This window comes from Muntiacus reevesi, chromosome 4 (genome assembly GCF_963930625.1).
Source record: "Muntiacus reevesi chromosome 4, mMunRee1.1, whole genome shotgun sequence".
Classification (NCBI taxonomy): domain Eukaryota; kingdom Metazoa; phylum Chordata; class Mammalia; order Artiodactyla; family Cervidae; genus Muntiacus; species Muntiacus reevesi.
The window spans coordinates 91,710,239-91,733,396 of record NC_089252.1 but is presented as its reverse complement, the minus strand read 5'-3'; the positions used below and the strand labels follow the sequence as shown (position 1 = coordinate 91,733,396).

General features: G+C 40.2%; 1 protein-coding gene across 1 annotated transcript in view; it reads left to right on the top strand.

Moving 5' to 3' along the window:
- The window catches only part of TAFA1 (TAFA chemokine like family member 1), a 513,193-nt gene that overhangs the window by 394,954 nt on the left and 95,081 nt on the right, over nucleotides 1-23,158 (top strand). Inside the window, exon 2 of the mRNA XM_065935291.1 lies at nucleotides 3,677-3,817. Coding sequence (XP_065791363.1) covers nucleotides 3,677-3,817 — 141 coding nt within the window. The remainder of the gene's footprint in view (nucleotides 1-3,676; nucleotides 3,818-23,158) is intronic.

Genomic DNA, 23,158 nt, shown 5'->3' with positions numbered 1-23,158 from the left:
TTCCATCTGTTCCAACATTTAAAATATTATCCCAGGTATTTAAAATACCCTGACTCTCCTTAGAGATATGGCTAATTCTAGGACTAGGACAGGAAATATACACAATGAGGCAGGATCATAACATAGGGCCAGGAAGAAAGGAAGTGTTTTCAAAAAGGAGAAAAAGGCAAATCAACTAGAAAAGCTCATAATGGCCAAATCTGGATCATTTTGATCAACAAAATAAATAGCATTATAGGATTATAACCTAAAGGATAAATAAATAACAATGAGCCTTGAACCCATACTGATATGATTAATTCATCAATTCATTAATTCATCAATTCATCAATTAATTCATCAATCAATTAATATAAATAATTTGCTGATATAAATAATTAAGTGGGAGAGAACTGACCTATATTCCTTGTAGAAGAATTTCCAAAAATTGTAATGGATACTGCAACCCCACAGAGATGGAGACAGAGCATAAATAACTCTCCATTCTCCAAGGATGGGCTGTAGTCAGTGACAGCCTTCCGCAGAGGACACCATAGAGAGTGGAGGAGTGTAACTTTATGGTAGAGAAATCTGACAAGTATTGGATCAACCATGTGATCAAGATCAACATCAAGAGTAATAAGTCATGTTGATGATACGAACTCTTGATTTGATGTCATGAGAATGGTACTGTACCTCCATGATCCTCCTCCAAAAACACATACCAGTTTAATCATGAGAAAACCATCAGATAAATCTCATTTGATGGATATTTTATAAAAAACAAAACAAAACAAAAAAAAACACTGCTCAAAACTCTCCAGGTTCTCAAAAAGGAAAGAATGTCTGAGAAACTGTCATAACCAATAGGAACCTAGAGAGATAAGATAACTAAAATTAATGTGGGATCCTGGAAGTGTCCTGGCATAGAAAAAGACATTAGGCAAAACCTAAGAAAATCTGAATAAAGCCTAGACTTTAGCTAATAACACTGTATCAATATTTGTTCATTAATTGTAACAAGCATAGTATACTAATATGTGATGTTAATATTAAGGGCCTAAAACTAGGAAATATGTAGTTAGAGTGTGGGATATATGGGAACTCACTACACTATCTTCATAAATTTTCTGTCCTATGTCATCCTATGATTAAACATTTGTTTTAAAATCATGTCCCAACCTCTCACATTAGCAAAATGCTTCCCCTCCATTCTCCCCTGCTGAAGCCCTACCTTTCAACTCAACTTCAGTATCCTTCCTAATTCCTTAAAAAGGAATGGGTGTCCCTTTCCATCTATGTCCAAAGAACTCGATATTTATTGTGTTGATTTTCATTAATTTACTTATTCTTTCATTCATTCATTCAACCTATAGTTATGGATTACCCACACCAGTTATTGACTATAGTGCTGTGGCAAGACAAGCAACAAGCTTGACTCTGACCAAGCTTACAGTTTTGTGGTTACAGTCGTGCAAGCAAATGTGTACAGTTCTAAGAGAATGAAAAATGGTGGAGATAAGGGAATATCTCTAAGGATCTGACCTTAGTAATCAGTCTATGCATTTGATGTGTGAGTGGTGGATGGAGGAATGGGAAGATGGGAGAGAGTATTCTGGGAGAAAACCTATTTGCACCATTCCTGAGGCAGAAAGGAGGGCAGCATCCCCAAAGAAATATAACATCAGTGTGACTGGATAGTCCCACCATAGGCACCATATATGAACTTAACTATGTGTCAGGCTCAGTGCTAACATGTGTTACCTTGGTTCATTCTTACATAACTCTGTGATGCAAGGTTATTTTGATTTGTACTTTACAGATATTTGTACTTTGTAGATAATGAAACTGAGGGGCTTCAGCAGTGACAGAGCTGAGATTGAGGCTAAAACAGGTTTGTTGGAAAGCCCAAACTCTTTCATCCTATGGAGGAAGACACAGTTCATCTGCTTAAGTCGGAGATTTTCTGTTTGGTTGTTTTGGGCTGTTCATTACTCTGTGGGCTTTTTCTGCTGGTGGCGAGCAGGGACTACCCTTCGTTGCAGGGTGCGGGCTCTGCACTGTGACGCCTCTCTCGTGGCGGAGCGCCGACTCTGAGCACGCGGGCTTCCGAGCTGCGTGTGCCTGTGAGCAGTGCGGCTCGTGCGCGCTAGAGCGCAGGCTCAGTGTTGGTAGTTTTATGCTTCACCTTAGCTGCTCCGTGACATGTGGGATCTTCCAGGACCACAGATGGAACCCATGATACCCGCATGGGCAGGCAGATTCTTAAAGATGGGACCACCAGGGAAGTCCAGTCAGAGATTCCTGTGATTGTTCACTTCATATTATACCAGGGTTTCTTGGCACTATTGACCTTTGGGTCAGATAATTCTTTGTTGTGGGGTCTGTTCTGTGTACTGTGGGATGTTTAGGGGCATCCCTGGCTTCTACCCACTAGATGCCATTAGCTCTCACCCTCTACCTGTAATGACAATGAAAAGTGTCTTCAGACTTTGCCACATTTCATTGACAGCGAGGGCGAATAGCAAAATAATCCCATTCCCCACCTGCATTGCAAACCCCCGAGTTGCACTGTTTCAGGTTGGGATGGAGTTGTGCTTATATTCTTCCCTTCCTCCTGTCTTCCCTCCCTCTGTTCCTTTGTTTCATTGTTTCTTAAGTGCCCAGCATGTGCAGGCTGGATACACATTCTGTAGAGTTCAGAACACAGTAACCTGTAGACAGTGGTTGCCTAACAAATGCTTGAGGAATTACTGCCAACTGAGTCCTAAATGCCTAAGTGTTATGGACAAATGAAAAACATTCTTCCTGAATGCAAAACTTGACATTGGTGAAATAAATCCCAGGTTTCTGATCACTTGGAGTACCTCTTATGTCCCTGGAGAACTGGCTTAGCTGGTATCCGTCGGGCTGAAAAGATCCACTTGAATTTCACTGGCCTTTAGACAGACCCAGCAGAGCACCTGTTAAGAACCTAGCAGAGAGTGGCATACGTTAGGTTGCCAGTAATTGCTGATGAGAGCATGGCTGATCTGTAATAATTAAGTGAAACCATATGCCTTGGTCTATAATTTGAGATTCCATTTGAAGCACATACTGATTTTCTTTTTCTGTCACTTTTGGGTGAGATCTGGATCGAGGAAATGACTCTTCAACTAGATTTTCTATTCAACTCCCTTGAGAGTGAGTGGGTGCTAGGAGGGAAAGCTCATTTCAGGGCAGTTTTCTTGCCACTTCAGGTTCTATATTACTGGAGTGTCAGTTTCTGGTCATTAGTCGGAGCTCAGAGAATTCTAAACACAAAGATAATGCAGGAGTCAGCTCTCCAAATGCATTTAAACCTCATAGCATCTTTATTGTGCTTTATCTCCGGGCATTCACTGTTCCACTGCCTCTCCATACATACAGCCCAGAAGAGTTGCCTCTTGAGGGCTCTTGGTTGTTGCTCTTTGTTGCGTTTAAAATGTTGTGCCCTGATGCCTGTCTTCTCCCAGATGACATGACACACCCCTTGTATGCAGTCTTGTACACATGTATAGATATATGTTGTAGGAGAGAATCCCATAGTAACTCCACTTTATGGAAACCTTTCCCTTTACATTTTTCACTCTCCCAACCCTTCCGCTCACACATGCACATACCTGAATGGCCACTGAATGATCTCTAATCAGCATCCCGCTTCTTTCTCTCTTGCCAGAAGGAGGGACATGTGAAGTGATTGCTGCGCACAGATGTTGTAATAAAAACCGCATTGAGGAGCGGTCGCAAACAGTCAAGTGTTCCTGTCTACCTGGGAAAGTGGCTGGAACGACAAGAAACCGACCTTCCTGTGTCGATGGTAAGTAGCTGGTTTCATTCCTCTTTCTATGGGTTCATCTGTGTCGTTGTGGTGTATAATATATATATTTTGTTTCATCTAAATATGGTTCAGGATAATAAAGAAGGTGCCTCTACAGTTCTGCAGAGTTAGACAAGTACCAGCCCTTTGCATAGAATTTGAATTCTTGTTTCTCTGGCTTTAGGTTTTTCAAATAGCTGTATTTGAATGTGTGTTAGAGAAAATAAGGTGAAGGAATTTCTTCAAGTCTATGAGTTTGAGGGTCCAGCTCATTTTGGAATTGATTTTGGATCGAGTTTATGTATAATGATGATGATCAATGTAGTAAAGATAGTAATATCTGGCAGTCATTCAATCTGTATTTAATGAGCATTTACTATATCCCAGGCACTGATCTAGGGCTTCATATATATTCAGGAACAGATAGATGTGCCCTGAGAGTTCACCATTTGCCATGCCCTGTCCTAAACATTTCTCATGCATTATTTTATTTACTCATCCTAACAATACCATCTTTCTTATCTCTTGCTTTGTAACAATTTACATTCCCCCCGAAGTTAGCAGTTTTAAGCAGCAGACACCATCTCACAATTTCCATAGGTCAGGAATTCAGCTTGACTGGTTGGTCCTGGCTTGGGGTCCCTTCCGTGGTTGCAGTCAAGATCTGAGGACGCAACTGATGCTGGAGGATGGTTTTAAGATGGCTCTTCACAGAGCTGTGAGCAGGTGGCCTCTGTTCCCTTCCGAAGGAAGCTAGGTGTCCTCACACCATAGTGGCTGGCTTCCTGCAGAGTGAGTGACCCAGGAGAACAATGTAAAAACCACAATGTGACTATGATAGAGCCTCAGAAATTATCCTTTATTCTTTCCACAATATCCTATGGGTTATAGGAGTCAACCCTATCTGTCCAGCATGGAAGTGGACGAAAAAGGCTTGAAAACCTGAAGGCAAGGACCACCAGGGTAGATACACTTTCCCTGCCTTTTTAAACATGAAGGAAACTGAGACTTAGAATGGCTCATTAATGTTCCATTGGTCCCGTGATTGGTAAACTTGTAGCTCTGCTAACTCTTGAGATGAAACTGACTCTAATACCCAGTCTTGACCACCATCTGTAAACAATGTTATGTGCCTGTCAAACAGAGAGTCCACAGTTTAAAGGGATAATAGATATCTCTCCCCGTCTTTATCTTTCATCATTTTAGAGCCAGATGTGAGTTGCCCTTCAAAATCTTCAGTAAGGAAATCAGGACTCAGAGAAGTGACTCACTTGCTCTGGTCATACAGCAGGAATTTTAAGCTAAACCTCTTGACTTAGGGTCCATGGTCCTCTAGATATAGATGGAGAAAGATACCTTCTAGATTGGCTCATGTTGTGTTTTTTCATTGTGAATCATTAGGTGGTTAGAAAGGAAACACTCACACACAAACTAGACCAAGAAAGGCAAAAGTTATTTTTTAAGAAAACAGAGAAGTCCTGGGGAACTTGGTTATAGGAAATTCAGCCAAATGTCATGGGATTCATAAGCTATTTACGCAGCCTTCATTTTATTTTTTTTGTTTTGATCTTTCTTTCCCTCATTCTCTTCTGTGTAGACTGGCTCCTTGAAGGATTTTATCTTTTGCTCTCCCATAACTTAGGGATTGGTGTAAAGCTTTTAATTTCTGTGGTACCAACTCTGATCTCACTTAGTATCATGGTATACAACAAGTATATTTGACTCACTTCCTGTATCTTAAATGCCATCTCCAAAAAGACTAAATATGATTGACCTGGCTTGGGTCACATGTTATTCTTTGCCCAATCAGCCACAGCTAGAGGGACAAGCTCTTGGGGCATTCTATACCATGGGAAGGTCAAGCTTTTTTTTTTTTTTTTTAGAAGATGTGAAAAGGTTAGATTTAGGAATGCACTGTGATCTGTAGCTCTCAATTAGGGCAAGTCTCAGGAGCCATTTGACAATGTCTGAAGACAATTTTGGTGAAGATATCTGTTACAACCAGAAGAGTGCTACCAGCATCTGGTGTGTACAAGCCAGGAAGCTGCTCACCAACTTACCATGCTCAGGACAGCTCCCACAGCAAAGGATTATCACGCCACCAGTGTCGGCGGGGCTGCGGTTGAGAGACTTGCACTAGGACTTTTTAGTTATACTAGATCACAGTCAGTGCCATAAGGCACCTCCACTGCGGGGAAAGCAGGGAGCTAGACCAGAAAAGTCATTGCCTCCTCTTAGAGGAGGAAACTCTTGGCCCCTGAAGCCAATAAACATTATAAAACCATGATTTCTCGTCCTCTCTGTCAAAGAAAGCTGTGAATCTCTTAACTATAAATCTCCATTTTGTTTCCAGTTCCTTTTTTTTAATCACGAATTACCTAGAAATAGAATTGCCTTCTGGATCTGAATGGAGAACTCAGGGACCAGTGCACTGTCTGTCCTGACACAGGGGGAACTGGCATTTGGCTCTAAGTTTCTCTGAGAAGTTAAGCCATATATCGGTAACTTCTGTGTCTCAGAACAAGTCTGTCTGACTCTGGAAACATGGAGCCCTTTAGTGTGGTAGGTTTAGGCAGGAGAGCCGTTAGTGTCTATCTTCTGAGCAAAAGTCAATAAAGTACAGCATATTCTAGAGCCTCACATTCATTGTTTCTAATTTTCAAAGCATCCTACTCCTCAAAAATCTTGGAATCCATTGGCCTGTGTGGTAAAAAGTGTCCGTGTTACTTTGATCAAAACTCTTTTAAGGCCTGTATCTCTACATGCAAATTGAATAGGAAGTGCATTTATAAAGGAACAATTTCAGTGTAGTTATTAAGACCATAAACTATGAAATTAGACACGAGTGGAATCCCAGCTGTACCAGTTGCTAATGGGATGATCTTGGGCCAGTCATGTTGCTTCCTAACCTGTTTCCTCGTCTGTCAATGGGAATAATGATTGTTTCTGCTTCATGAGGTTGTGGTGAGAACTAAGGAGATCATATGTATAATGTGCTTTGTCTAATGTCTGGTTCTCCTCAAGTGCTCCTTAAATGATGGTATCAGTTTTCTGTCTTACTGACAAGCGTGGGTAATGCTTAGAAACAGACATTATTTTCTGAAGTTTCGTTTCATAGTAATTCAATACAATGGCATTTTAGCCACTATATTTTCTTGGAACTGCTTCTAAGTGTTTATACTGGATATCACTAATGATGGTCTGTCTTCTCCTGAAATGTATATTCATTATAAGAATTTTGAAAACTACAGTACATCCATACATTAAAATCACCCATAATGTTATTGCTTTGTAAGAAAATAAGTATACCTTCTTTGAGGTTGAATCCATTAAAAGAAACTCACAAAGTAGATATTTTATTGAACTAAAATATTATAGTACTATTTGATTGGCAGCTTGTTTCTATTAATATATTGGGTTGGCCAAAATAGTCATTTGGGCTTTTCCATAAGAAAACATTTTGGCCAACTCAATATGATGAACATTTTCCAACTTAAAACATACTCTTAAAAAAGCATTATTGTTAATAGCTACACAGAATTTCAGGGTAGGATGTACCACCATTTATCTAACTATCATTCCACTTTGGCATATTTATGATGTTTCATGCATTTCCCGTCTCATCCTACAAATGGATAGAAACGAGTTTCTCTCCATGACAACAGTTGACAATCCAGATACCACATTTGTCCTAAACATATTTTGTTCTACATAGTGCATTTCCCAGGGTAAGTGTTCCAATTGCTGTTATTTGCTTTCCTCTGAAATTGCAGGTCAGTTGCCTTTTTTGCAGTGTTTCCAAAAACAGAGGCACAGCTTGATTTTTCAAAATGCTTATATTGGATTGTTTGAAGATTCACAATCTGAGACCAGATTATTTTAAATGGGGCATACATTTAGCAGTATAATCTTAGCAACTCATTGAAAAGTATAATACATGATATTTGGAGAGATATTTAAGGAGTGGACTTTTAATTTAAAAGTGATATTCTGTTGCCTAACAATACCAAAATACCAAAAATACACACTCAACAACCTAAATTTTGGCATAGTCTTTTGCAAATATTTTAGAAAGCATTATACAATTGGATGTGTGCCTAGCACTATTCTGAGAGAATATAGTTTGTTACAGTAGAATTCACATCATGTTGTGTTTTTATTAATTATTCTATAACTCAAAGTAAATGAAGAGGACCCCTTGCTCAAGATCTTTGGTTGAAATCAACTAAAAATGCAGTCTTTCTAGAGACTAAATTTAGAATACAATAAATAAGATGATGATGGAAGAAGTATAATTATTTATTTAAGAGAAGAATTTTTCCAAGCAGATGACGTAAAAAAAAAAAAAATTCTAGACCTGTGAAGTTGTATTTTATTATTCTAATTGATCTATAGTGGCATAAAAAGAGTATCAACATTTTAAAAATAATTGACTATAAATAAGAAAAATGATAACAATAATAAAAAGAGTGGCTAACATTTTCTTGAAGACTTACCATGTACCACTTTTCCAAGTCCTTCAAATCTGTTTATTCAGTTCCAACCCCAGTCCCATAAGGTGTAACCTTTGATTATTTCGGTTTTACTCAACAGGAAATTGAGGCTCAGAAACTGAGTGACTTGCTCAAAATCTTACAGCCACAGTGGTAGAGCCAGAAGATCCGCCTGGGCTATCTGACTCCAAGGGCCCCGTTTAGCAAGCATAGGCAACCCACAATCTAACAAACACATGTTCTATTCCAAAGGCTTTCTTGCAGAATGCCAAAATATTTGAATGAGAAGAGACAGAAAGTCCAACTGTGACGGATACTTACAGAAACATTTAGAACTTTGGGCAATACTTTCCCCTTCCCTTTCTGTGTCTTCGAGATGGTTGATTGATTACCCTTCCTAAGGTCATTGTCATCGAACAGTTAGAAGCATTTGTGTAAATAATGGCTTCAGTTTTGTAGAATGATTGAAGTGTCATTGTTTTGGGCAGTGGCAGGGGGGAGCGGTGGGATAAAATGACTGTTTGATGGGAAAATTGTCATGCAGTTGTCTCTGTTTTGTATTTTATTTTCATGTAGTTTATGTTTCTAACTTAGACAAATACGTGGAAAATATCATTGTAACTACTGCTTAGTGAGGACTTTTCATTCACTGTGAAGTTTTAGTGTCAATATAAGTAAAAAAAAATCTCTATGATAAGTTGATAGGCCTTCCTTTCTCATTCCTTGTAACTTATGACCATTTCAGTGACTGATTTCTAGCCAATTTTACCTGGTGTTCTTGTCTTCTTATACTGGGATTACCAGCCAGAGATAGCAGCAAGAAGAGACTGCCTCACATCATAAAACTTTCTAACTTTCTCAGATACAGAAACCCCAGATTATTTTGTTTTTAACCATTAGTGTACAGTTAATATGATGAAAAAGGCATCATACCCCTGGCTGTTTTCTTAATGAGAATCTTCCAAAATATATCACTACATTTTGTTCCCAGCTTATCACTACGGAGTTTCCAAGGTAAGAGCAAAAGATACAAAAGGAAAGATACACAAAGACTAAGACCCAGGAAAAGAAACAGAATTACAGGAAAGGAGGCCCACAGTCAGTGAACTAGAGGGACATACAACAAACAGAGGGGCCTGGGAAAGAGGAACCAGGGAAGAAGGGATAAAAGAGAGACAGAAGACAATGGATGCCTAGAAGGAATATTAAAACATCTATCCTTGAAATTACTTCATTCATTTTTCCAAACAACTTATTTGTATTGTCTCACAGCACATAACTAATTTTAACAAAATAAAGTGTTATTTCGTAGATTGAAACTTTTTTTTTTTTTTTCAAATTGTATTATTTGAGGTTCCAGGAGCAGAATCTCTCCAAAACTGGCTTCTGAAGATTGCTCCTTTGGAAAATACATAATAAAATTTTCTTGACAACACACCATTGTATTCCCATCATGAATAGCTAGATCAGAGAACTGAAGTACATTTGAAATTCAGTAACAATTTTCTGTAGAATAGCATGAAATGTGTACGAGAAATATTCCATATTATAGCCCCTTCTTAGCCTTCTAAAACGTGATAGCATGTTAAAGGCCTGAGAAGCTCTGCAGACCAGGAACCTGTAGAACTTTAGTCCAGTATTCCCTAAACATATTTGACCACAGAACCCTCTTCTATGTAACACTTGTTTATATCCTGCAGACCCAGTGTTCCATGAAATGGAACCGTGTTGGGGCCATGTTGGTGTTAGACTGTTTAGACTGTGTTTTTGTTTTTGTTTCCAGGAAAGTGTTTTAGGTCTTCCAAGACCAGTCGATAATTCCTTTGCCCATAACTCAGTGTGTTTCCAAAGACTGGCTTTTCCAAAGACCAAATGGTGCACAACAGGTCTTGGTAGTAATGTGGTTTATCACATTTCAGTGACATGTCAGGCTCAACTTAGGTTTGGAAAGCATCTAGAGAACTTCCAAGGAAATGCAGTATGAAAAAGCTTAAGCCCTTATTTTTATTCACACATATTAAATATTTTAGGGGGCAGAGAAGATGACCTGTTTTGGTTCTGCCATTTGTTACTCAACATACACACATAACAGAAGACCAAAATAATGAATTACTATGGTGGACTAAGGCCATACACCACAGTAGCTGTCTATGGTCCCTTCATTACAATCTCTCTTTAAAGTTTTTCTCACTCTTTCAAAGCAGACACTGGCTTGTTTAATAGACAGAAGTCTGAGTTCAACTGGTTTCTTCATGAGCTGTTAGTGAAAGGAGATTCTATTGTTCTTGTTAGAAGAAGGTCTTTTATAGCATCATTAGTAAAACTGTTGCATTTCCAAGCATGATTTCTGAATTATGTAAATTTTCTTCTGCTCCCCTCCTTGGCACCTATTCCTGCCCAGGTAGGTAAGGAATTCAAGTCTCCATTAGTCAGAGCAATGAGAGGAAGGGCATACAAGAGTTGACAGAGTTTTTAGACCATCTAATAAAAGTGCTGTCTCTCTATTTGTTTCTTGACAGGATAAAGAGAAGGGTATTCAGTTTTCAGATAGTGCATACCTCTTAGTGTGGGTGTCACTTTTCAGTTTTTAGTTTAAAGCCATAGGTTCCAACTCTGAGAGCCCACTGGCAGAAACTACTGCCAGACCTGTTCCTTGGGTCCTTGGCTAAGCAGTGGGAAAATTGACTTTGCTTGCTCTTCGATGGAACACTCCAATTCCCAGAGGATTCACCACTCCCTCTTACACACCAGGCTCTGACACATTGATATTGCTTACCTGATCCCTGAACACAGTGGAATGTGTGGTTCCTGGCTCACAGAGCCATTTTCCTAATAATCTAAAGGTAATAAGCATGTCACTTGTTGTAAGAAATTTGCTCTTTCATACAAAAGTACTAACCTCGTGTAAATTCAAATGTTGTTTAGCTCCTAAGTTGTGTCCAACTCTTTTGAACCCCGTGGACTATAGCCCCCCAAGATCCTCTGTCCGTGAGATTTCCCAGGCGAGAATACTGGAGTGGGTTGCCATTTCCTTCTCCAGGGGATCTTCCCAAGTCAGGGATTGAACCCACATCTCCGGCATTGGCACACAGATTCTTTACCACTGAGCCACCAGGAAAGCACCGTAAATGGAAATACATGCATCCAAAAACAGCAGAGAAAGGATAAAAATAAGAATAGTCCTCCTCCTCTCTTTTTCCACTAATCCTCTCACAACTTAATTGCCAGAGGGAAGCATCTTTACCAGATTTCTGTGCATTCTTACAGATAATATCTATGCACATGTAGACTTATGGATATACACATGAAACTCAATAAGTCAAAATGGTGTCACATTATTTTTTAAATGATCTTAACATTTTCACTTTTAATGTATGACAATATCTTAAATACTTCACTCTTTCCATAAAAGAATAGTTAGTAAACATGGAAAAAAAATGCTTAAACTCACTCACGAGAAGAAAGTAAGTTAAACTCTGAAATGTAACGTTTCATCAGTCAGTTATATGCAGAGATGAAAGGTTTAGTAATATGCAGTATTAAGGAGGGAAGAGAGGAAAAGTACATATAAATTATACTCAATGATAAACAGCTTACAAACTCAACTAGTTAGCCACTTTCCTTTATTTGGTTCACTGAAAAGGAAGAAGACAAATAGGAAATTTTCTAATGAGACTGGATGTTTGGGGAACATAATACAAATCACATGCATTATAACTCCTTGCCTTAACTTTATTTAGCCACAGTTCTTAGACATATAATTTACCACGTTTCCTCAATAGGATTGGGTTTATGAATCTAGATATCACCTAAGAAATCTCAGGATTTTGATGTCCTTTCCAGAGAGAAAACAAAATATGAAAGTATATTTAGTGCATATTTCTTGTTGTTCAGTTGCTAAGTCATGTCATTCTTTGTGACTCTGTGGACTGCAACACGCCAGTTCTCCTTGTCCTTCACTGTCTCCCGGAGTTTGCTCAAAACCTTGTCCACTGAGTTGGTGGTGCAATCTAACCATCTTATCCTCTGCCAACCTTTTCTCTTTTTGCCTTCAGTCTTTCCCAGCATCAGGGTCTTTTCCATGAGTCAGCTCTTCCTATCAGGTGCCAAAGTATTGGAGCTTCAGGATCAGTCCTTTCAATGAAAAGTTTCAAGGTTGATTTCCTTTAGGACTGACTGGTTTGATCTCCTTGCTGTCCAAGGAACTCTCAAGATTCTTCTTCAGCACCACAGTTCAAGAGTATCGGTTCTTTGGCCCTCAGCCTTCTTTATGGTCCAACTCTCACATCCGTAGATGACTATTGGAAAAACTGTAGCTTTGACTATACAGACTTTGGTTGGCAAAGTGATATCTCTGCTTTTTAATACACTAAGTTTGTCATAGCTTTCCTTCCAAGGAGCAAGTGTCTTAATTCTGTGGCTGCAGTCACTGTCTGCAGTGCATTTAGAGCCCAAGAAAATAAAATCTGTCACAGCTTCCACTTTTTCCCTTCCTATTTGCTGCACTTGCACCTAGATATAGCAAGTCCTATTGTAAAGCCCATCTATGTAGCCACTTGAGAAACACAAAACTCTCTGCACAAACATTTGTCAGAGTGTGTAAGTTGGTGCATGCGTGTGTGTGTGTGTGTGTGTAATTATGTTGCAACGTATCCCAAATCATTGTCAGTTATCTAGCTGGAATATACTTGGTTACACAGAATTCCAAAATCATCAATAAGAAAATTTTTCTAACATAGCTCCAAAGTCATTGGTTTTCATTTATCTACAATGAGCTCATGTGTTTTCAAAGACCTGTTCTTGTCTGATATGAGAACACCTTTAATCCTCTCTTTTTTTAGAAAGGGGGAAAAAATGTTGTTCTAAATCTATGGAGTCAGGTCCTCATCCCTCTAGCTTGGCTCCAGCCAAGATAAGGTAAGATTTCAGGGTCCTGTGTTATTAATGTGCTGTCCATATGAATAATGAGTGAGCCTGGTGAATTATTTCACACTTCTAGGAAAATCTATAGCTCTGTCCTTCTCCAACAGCGCTGGAAGCTACTGAGGATGCTGGTCCCTTTCTATGTGGAAGATTGTGATAACTTAATCTAGGAAAGTGGTAAAACTCTGTCCCCTTCTGAGGCCCATGTAGAAATTTATGCAGATGAATAGTATTTTGAAAAATCAGTACTGTATTCTATCAAGCTTCTCGAAGTTTCGAGGGCCTGCTCCCAGCTTAAACAACAAGACGTGAATTACGCACCAACCAAAGAAGAGATACCTAAATGATTTTTATTAAGTTCAAAAGTCATTCAGAAACTCTGGTAGAAAATTGAAAGACGAGAATTTTTTGCCCTCAAACTGATATGGATGCCATGAGCCCAGGGAGGGAGAAAAGAAGGACGACATGAATAGGAAAACTGGTCCACTGAAGCAAAGACAGACATGCCACTCCTGCCAGGGATGTGTGTCATCACCTATGGACCCATCTCTCCAGCTGCCAGCAGAGAAACTACTATACATACTAGGTCAACACACTCTTCATATCCTTTTGGTTTCCTTCCAGTGAAGACCAGCCATGAATAGAAGTTAGCTTATTGCACACAAAGAGTCCAACAGGAGTCATCACCACCTGCCTCCCTAGTCTTCCACTATGCATAGGTGTGCTCCCAGGAAGTGAAAAAAGGAACCAGGGTCCTTAACTGGTGTGGTGGACATAGAAATGAAGTTCCACACACCAACCACACAAGACTAGTTGGAGTCAAAATGTCCAACTGAACTAGGATACTAGTAGGACATTCTCACCTTCCCCAAGCCACTAGTTTTACTTATAAGCCCTGATGGTAGTTAGTATTCTCATTACTGCTTCATTTAAAAGATTTAATGGTAAAATTCAGTGGCATGCATGCTCAGTCACTCAGTTGTGTCTGACTCTTTGCAACCTCATGGACTATAGCCCACGAGGCTTCTGTGTTCATGGGATTATCCTGGCAAGAATACTAGACTGCGTTGACATTTCCTTCTCCAGAGGATCTTCCCGACTCAGGGATTGAATGCACATCTCCTGTGTCTCCTCCATTGGCAGGTGGCTTCTTTACCACTGAGTCCCCTGGGAAACCTTAAAATTCAACGGACTCAAATTCAAGGTCAGCAGTATTACTTAGGCTGGTATAATGGTTGGGTGGTTAACTAGCCACTCATTCAAGGGACGATCACATTCCTTCAGGTATAGAATGGCATGCAAGTGCCAACTCAGAAATGATCATTCATGTTCTTCTTTGGTGCTTACTACCAGTGTTGCTCTGTGCTGGGTACCTGTTCTCATCAGTCCTCTCAGTGGTGGCTCAAGTGAAAAGGGAAGTTACTGTGACAATATAGTGGGGTTATCACAGAGTACCGAGAGCAGAGAGTGCACGAAGGAGGTCTCAAGGCAGCTAAAACTGAGGCGAGTCCATATGTACTCACCATAGTGTTCACAGATGATGTTCACCTTTCCTCCTGGGTGCTTTCTGGATCTCTGCTTCATTCTCTTACCTGTAAACAAGGGAGGTTAAGTCCATATCAGCTGGCAACGGTCTTATCACTTATATGGGGCACGAGTTATAGTATGAATTTAAAACTGATAATTGTACGAGCTTATAATTATTGAGCTCTTAATAGGTGCCAGACCTGTGTATTACATGTATGACTTTATGTATTCCTCATAACAGCAGCCTTATAAGACAGGTACTATTATTACCCCATTTTATAGAGGAAGAACCTTGTGCCTTAGAGAAGTTAAATCATTTCTTCTAAGTATGGTAGCAGGAGATCTGAGACCCCAAATGAAGAACTGCTAGAAGTGATGAGTAGGAGCCAGCATTGAAAACCTAGGTGGGAAAGGTTCAGGGTACCTCCCACTTCATGTATTCCCTTCCTTGGAGAATGACAGCATCCTGAAGGCATCCTTAACATACACACTCCTCATTCCCGTCACATACATTTCAAATCTATCATTTCCTCATCATCTCCTAATTTTAATACAGTATAAACTTTTCTCTTGACCCTGATTAATCCCTCTGACTAAAATGTGCCCTCAGCACTTCTCCCCCTACCCCATCCCACTCCAAGTTCATCAACCAAGTTATAGCACCAGCTCCAGAGGTCTTTCCTCAAACCTATGCACCCAAATCTAACAGATACCCTTCTCTGTGTCCCTGGCATATCCTGGATAATATTTGTCAGAAGTTACCATAATGTAGTATAACTTTCTATTGACTTATGTCTAAAGACACTCATCTGTTCACTCAGTAGTTCTCTTCAGAGCACTGACTATGTGCCAGGAATTATGCCAAACACACATTCACATAATGATAAACAAAGTTAGTCCCTTGTTCTCATGGAAACTACAGTCCATCTGGGAAGACACATCTTACTCTAATCATACATCAGATTGTTCAAGTAGAAACTGCATGTTCTGGAGCAAAGGAATTCAGAGAGGATGTAATAGCAAAGAATCTAAAGGAGGCTGGGAAACTGAGACTTCTGGGAAGAAGTGACAAGAGGTCTGAGTTGTGACCTAAGCTTGCTGGGTGAAGAGCATCCCAGGCAGAGAACAGCTGGGCAAAAGCCTTGGGTTTTGATCAAGAATTTGAGGAAATCATTGTGGTTTTCTCAAGCAACAATGAGATCATATGCGAGAAGGGGCTGAGAACATAGGCAGGGGTCAGACAATAGTGTTGTAATTGAGCTGTGCATCTCCAGTTCTGAGTCTAGTTCTTGAAGCTGAGATGTGCTCATCAAATGTTTAGGGAAGGCAGCAGTGCAGGAATCTGCTGGGGGAAATTGAATGATAAGCCAACTTGGAATTGGTGAGTGAGGAGACAGCACTGAGACTCCTCTACTTAGACAGAAATCTGCCTATGTACTGCCTGACAACAGATTTTAAAAACTCCCTACTGACACTTGAGGCAATGCCAAATCTAAGGCAATTAAATTGCCTTTTTGATATCCTCGCCTTCCACACGCACTGTCATCCACATGGTTGCTGTCACCTGAATGTCTCAGCCTCAATGCTGAGCCAGTCACACTGCCGCAAAGAATACTCACAACCACCCCCAAATCAAACAAGCCAAACTTTCCGACAGAAATTGCAAGTCGCTGCTTTTCAATTCTACTGTCTGACTTTAGAAAATATTGTAAGTACTAGCTTCATTATATCAGGCAGGGCATCAGGGTAAAGGGCTGATAATTTGAGGTATATTTAAACATGGCAGCTACCTACAGGCTCATGTTAGTTTATTTTCTTCCTGATTAACCTATATGCTCTTTGACTCTAGTTCATTTCATTATGAATTTACAATGCCCTGGTCTATGTAGCAAAAAAGGAAAAGAAAAGTTCCCTAACACATACACCTTACCAAACCATTCCTGAAATCTGAGGTAGTGTGTAAAAATTCAGATGGATTTATGGACATCATATAAGTCTATTTTGTGAAGAAGGAAATAATGAGAAAACTGTTGTTTCTCATATTACTGAGTCCTGCTCCCTTCAAAACCCTCAAGCACATAGAGTTGAGAAGCAGTATAATAAAGCTGCAAGCACACTATAAAAATTCTCCACTGTACAAAGAACCCTTATAGATAAAGGATACTAATGACTGCAGGAACTAAAAGTTGGGGGGCACCATGTGTCAGGTACCCTGCTGAGAACTTTACCAGCATTTTCATGTCAGAGCTTTACAACAACACAAGATGGGTACTGTGATGATTATCCCCATTAACAGATTCATCCATAGAGCCTCATCAGATCCTGCACGTCATATTGCTGAATTAAAGGACATTAAAGAGCTTGACTTTACTTATCCTTCTTCTTGTGTTTATATGCTTAGAATTTTTATTCCATTTTAATGCAAATTAAAAGGAAGACCTCAAGCAGAGGTATATTCCATCACTGATTATTCCTAGTGTTCCAGGTGGAGACAAAATAAATACAAAGAGAAAATTTACATAGAACTTTTGATCAAAGGAAGAGTTTTTCAGTGCACTCAATTATTCAGATGGATAAATGTTACAAATGATCTTGCAGCCTGCTCACTGACTGATTTTTGGTATGTCTTTAAGGGTTAATATCATTTGTCTAAAGCCTGTCATTTTTGACAATGTCATCTTGCAGAATCTGTAGCATTCAAGAGAAAAATGTCTAATACTACCTCCTAAGCCAAAAATGATAGAGAAAATGGCCCAGAAAAATGCCTACATACCGAAGATTCATTCCACAAACACTGTTGATAGTGAGCATCAGAGACAGGGTGACCTAATGATTATGAGATCTAGGGGAGATGACAGTAAATGGGTGATTTCAAGACTGTATGAGAAGGATTAGCCCAGGGCAATCTGAGAGCCAAGGTGAGGGTGTTAACCCATGGTAGGGAAGGGCTCTGGATGGTGTTTCCCTGCAGAATTAACATCCAAACAGACCTGACTAAGCGGGTAAGATGATACAGTAGTATGTTCAAGGCAGTGGAACAGTTTATGTACAAGTGTGGAGTCAACAAGAGGCCTTATGGATCCAGAGAAGTGAAAGATGCTTAGTGGGCCTGGAGAGAGAAGAGCGTGGATTAGTTCTGGAAGAGGTGAGACCAGAGCATTCCCTAGGATGAACTCATACAGCACCGTGGTAACCAAGATGAGGCATTGGAACTCTGTCCAAAAGTGGTGGAGTCTGGCGCTAAAGGATTTTGTGTTGGTAAATGATATGATTCAATTTCCTGAGAGTTTTTCACTACCTAGCAAAGGAATCAAAAACATTGCTTCTACCATAGCTGCTATTCATTGTACTTAAACTTATGTTTCTAATCAATAGAGAGATTAAACCCAAGAAATGCCAGAAAAGATGCAAGTCAATTCTGATATTTAAGTCAATGCTTGCTCAGCAAAGGTGCATCAAATTTGCTGGCAAAAAAAACTCAGTGAAGATTATGCAAGAGGACATGCATCCCAAAGGAAACCTGAGCATCTAATTAGCTGGAGGACTGGAAAGCCCTGACTTGTGCATATTCAAAAGGTCTAGGACAAGAGTCCAAGGTTCTTCAGGAAAACTTCTGGTAATGCATCAAGATCATGATGGCAAGAGGAGAGTTGATTCCACTTAGAAAGAAAAAGTGAGAAAGACTAGGGTGATGATGTCTTAACCATGAGAAGAGGAGATACCTCACACTGGGAGTATTAAAGGGTACTGTGAATTCACCCAGCTGCACATTACAGTCATCAGCTGCTGCTGCTGCTAAGTTGCTTTAGTCGTGTCCGACCCCTGTGCAACCCCATCGACAGCAGCCCACCAGGCTCCTCTGTCCCTGGGATTCTCCAGGCAAGAATGCTAGAGTGGGTTTGCCATTTCCTTCTCCATACAGTCATCAGAGAGGTTCCTAAAAACACCAATGTCTTGACCACATCCTTAAGTATTTTTATTTCATTGAGATAGGGTGGGACCTGAGTATTTGTATTCTTTGAAAGCTCCACAAGGATACTAAAGTGTAAGCAGGTTTGGAAACCCAAGCTGTCACAGCCCAGAGCATGGGCTGAGGAGGAAGGCAGTGTGAATTGGAATTCCAGCTCTTTCTAGAAATACTTATTTTGTTATTTTAATTTTTTATTTGCAAGCATCCCATAAAACACTAAAGGTGACTTTATATGGATATATCCAACACAGCAAGATAAAAATACAATGTACAGATATGAAGGAAATTTAGCTCTTACCCCTCTATCCTTAGTTTCCTCATCTGTAAAAATGGGAAAAATTAATAGCATCTCTCTGATAGGATCAGCAAGGATTACATAAATCAATGAGCAAAGTGATTTACAAATTCCTGGCAGAAAAGTGCTCAATAAATGAAAGCTGTTAAAGAATCTGACTACAATGCAGGAGACCCCAGTCCAATTCCTGGGTTGGGATGATCCCCTGGAGAAGAGATAGGCTACCCACTCAAGTATTCATGGGCTTCCCCCGTGGCTCAGATGATAAAGAATCCACCTGCAATGTGGGAGACCTGGGTTCAATCCCTGGGTTCGGAAGATCCTCCAGAGGAGGGCATGGCAACCCACTCTGGTATTTTTGCCTGGGGAATCCCCATGGACAGAAATGCCTGGAAGGCTACAGTCCATGGGGTCACAAAGAGTCAGATATGACTGAGCGATTAAGCACAGCACATTTTTCTTAAACCAGATCTAGGTAATAGGAGAAACAAAGACAGGGAGGTGGAGATCACAAGGCATATTCCAAGGACACCAATTAGATTGGCTAGTGCTTGAGAGAATAATGGGGGCTTCCCTGGTAGCTCAGATGGTAAAGCATCTGCCTGCAATGCAGGAGACCCAGGTTCGATCCTTGGGTCAGGACGATCCCCTGGAGAAGGAAATGGCAACCCACTCCAGCATTCTTGCCTGGAAAATCCCATGGTCGGAGGAGCCTGATAGGTTACAGTCCATGGGGCCCCAAAGAGTTGGACACGACTAAGTGACTTCACTTTCACTTTCTTTCAGAGAATAATAGAAAAAAAAAAAAACATTTAGAAAGGCAAGTTGCACCCAAATTGCTTTCTTGAGTTCCAAGCTAATGTTGGAATATGAACAAGTGTTCATTAATGCATCATCTAATAACATAGTCCCCAAATATGAGGCAAGGAGGTATACACTATACAAAATAGAATAAATTAAAGGGTTGCTCAGAATCCACTCCAAAACTTGGACTCTGATTTGACTTTAACACAAATGTGAAACCAACAGATGTCTCTGAAGAGTTGAGATCAAATCAACATAGATCTTCAAAAATGAACAGTGAGTCACTGGTCGTTAATAACCCCTGGTGCCCAGATGCTCGTCTTCCTGACACCTTGGCTCTCATTCACACAGTCAGCTCCATTTCTGTTGTCCAGATACAACCCACTTTATTAGGAACCTCTAAATAGTGCTGGAAGTGATTTCTGTTCTTTTCCCTTTTCATTTATAAATATTTCTGAAAACGAGTAGAGGTGACTTAGATGGATGCGCCGAACACAGCAGGGAGAGATAAAATGTAATGCAGACGTGAAAGAAGTCAGGAGGCAGGGAATATGAGGGTAGGAGACTTCAGAGGAGACCTTAAGGGACATGAAGATGCCGAGAGTAGGCCATAAGGACCTATAAATATGCCAGCAGTGGGGTGCACATTGGCTTAAAGCCTTCTAACAGACAATGCAAAGAAGGAAAGAAGATGGGTTACAAGATTCAGAAGGTCCCCAGCTTAATCCAGGCAATTGCTGAAGAGAGAAATAGCTTTTTCTGGAACAACGCTAGAGAAAACTATCTCCAGATCTAAATCTGGAGGCTGCTGTGTAAAACGGTAATAACGTCACCCACATCCAAACACCCTAGTAGAGTGTATGACACGTCATGGCCACCGATACATAGTGAGTGAATAAATGACAGAGGAGAGGAAACAGGGAGGAGACATTTACCATACATCACTAAAGTCATGGGATGCTTTGCCAACCTTCCTAGTGTGGGCTGAGGGACTCCCACAAGTCAGTAAAAGTAATTCTGAAGGTTGTGTGTGCAAAATGGCCCAGTGCAGGCATCAGTACTCAGCTAGTCTGGCTGAAACCAGAAACAGATTATAGTGCCTAGTGGAAGGAATCCACTAGGCACTATAATCTATAGGGACAGACAATCTTCCCTATAGAAGAAGGGACTATATAGACTTTCTCTCCACTGAGCATCTGCCAAGTGTTGAGGGGCAGTAATTTGATATCGTACTCCTCTACAACTCCAGCTGCTGGATTTGTGGACTTAATATGAGAGCATTCTACTTCTTACCCACAGCCCAAGTAATTTGTGTGTGCCTGAACAGCCGGGGGCTCTCCTCCAGGTAGAGATTCAGAAGTCTCCATCCTCCCATATTGTGGCTCTGTCAAGGATGGCAGCTGGGGGCATCAACATCAAGGGCAGACAAGGAGGAAAGCCCACTGATTTCTTAGCCAACTTGGCCCAGAAATGGCTCACCTCACTTCAACTCACATTGCCTTAGTGAATGGTCCTACCCTGTTGTAAGATAGTTGGAAAACAGAATCCCTAGTAAGGCAGGCTCTTCCCAGTTACATCCCTTGCTCCAAGCTAAAATAAGACAGGAACTCTGGAAGGCAGCTAGTTGTGTCTCCGTCAATACTTATCTCTAGTCACCCATTATATTCTCATACACACAAAATAAACTTTCTGTCACCCAAAGAGACTGCCTGAAGTTCAGGGTCTCCAGGTTGTGTGTAGTTTCTTCATCAGGTCTAAATGCAACTCCTCTTATAGTCTAGCCTCCCGAAACCATTACAGGTGTGATCTGTGCCTCACCCCAGCCCACATACTAAATATATAGGTGTTGGAGCAAGGGTAGCATTAGTTTAAAAACTCTCTTTCAGAGGAGGGAAGAAAGAAGAAAAAACAGTAGTCATGCAATGTTCTAACAATATGAATTCCTGCTCAGTGGGCATTGTCAGGACTTCCACCTAGGGACTGTGGCAGGGTCTCCTGGTCCCTCTCTCCCTGTGGCCCTGCCTCTGCCTTCTGGCATTTTGTCCTTGTTCATCATCCTCCATGGCATCATTTGAAGGGAGTGGTAGGCAATGTGCCCTCCTTGTGGCTCTGTAGCATTTACAGCATACATCTTATTCATACTAATTTGGGAGCCCAAGGGTTGACTTAAGTGCAAACAGCTAGTTTTTTAAACTCTGAGCAGAGTTCGTTCAAACACTCAGAAGTCTCCGATATACATTTTTTCGCCACTAGTGACCACTTCCACTGTTATTTCTTAGAAACAGTCCTCAAATCTGCTTCATTTCCTTTCTCTCTCACCCTCCTGTGACGCACACAATTTCCACTCACGTGCCACTGGACAAGAGTAGTCACGCGACCCTTCCTGAATGAAGGGAGCCTGGGAAATGTAGCTCTCATCTGAGCTTATCAGTAACAGTGCTACACAGTGGACGGGATTACAAATATTAGATGAAGAGCTGACCGTTGAAAAATATCTCTCTGAGAATATTTGCAGAAATATAAACAGTCTTTGATGTACATGTAATGTACAATGCTCCCATTGCTCTTCTTTTAATTAAAATGAATCTAAGTTCAAGTCCTACCTTCATCATTTGCAATCCCTAAAAACTTAAGCAAGCATTGCTCTGTCCCTTCTGAATATCACATATTTCATAAAATTGTTTATAGAATAATATATTTAAATGATAAATTATGTAACATTATGTCCAGTAATTTTAAATGAGTGATATTTTCTTGATAATTATAGTCACTGTCTGTGTTTAAGATTTGTAGTAACACAATGATAATGAAACAGGACTCTGACGTGCTCTTATTTACATCTTTAAGGAATTTCATGCTTTATAAACTTTGCATTTTGAGCACTGTATTTCCTTTTCAGCAAAACTAACAGATTTACTAAGACACTTGCTTAGCAGTTTATGTATAATACATGGTCTATCTCTGCTATTTTAATTTTGCATTTTATGAAAATGATATCAAACACTCCAGTCCTGTTGGAAGAAAATCTTCTGACTGGATGCCAAGCAATGTATGATTTGATCCAAATTTGTGTGGCGGTAAGATGCACACCTTTGTAGAATTTAGCACTGAAAGATTATCTGCTTTACAAGATTACTGTTTTAATCAGTCAACAAATGAATAAATGATCTATGCAACGAAGCATGGGCAAACTAATTTTCTCAGAGGAATTCTCCATGGATAATTTATATTGAACAAATATATAAACATGGGTGCAGTGGCAGACATTAAAATTAGCATTCAACATGAACAGTTTTTGAAATGAATTCTAGCTGTAAACTGGATAAGAG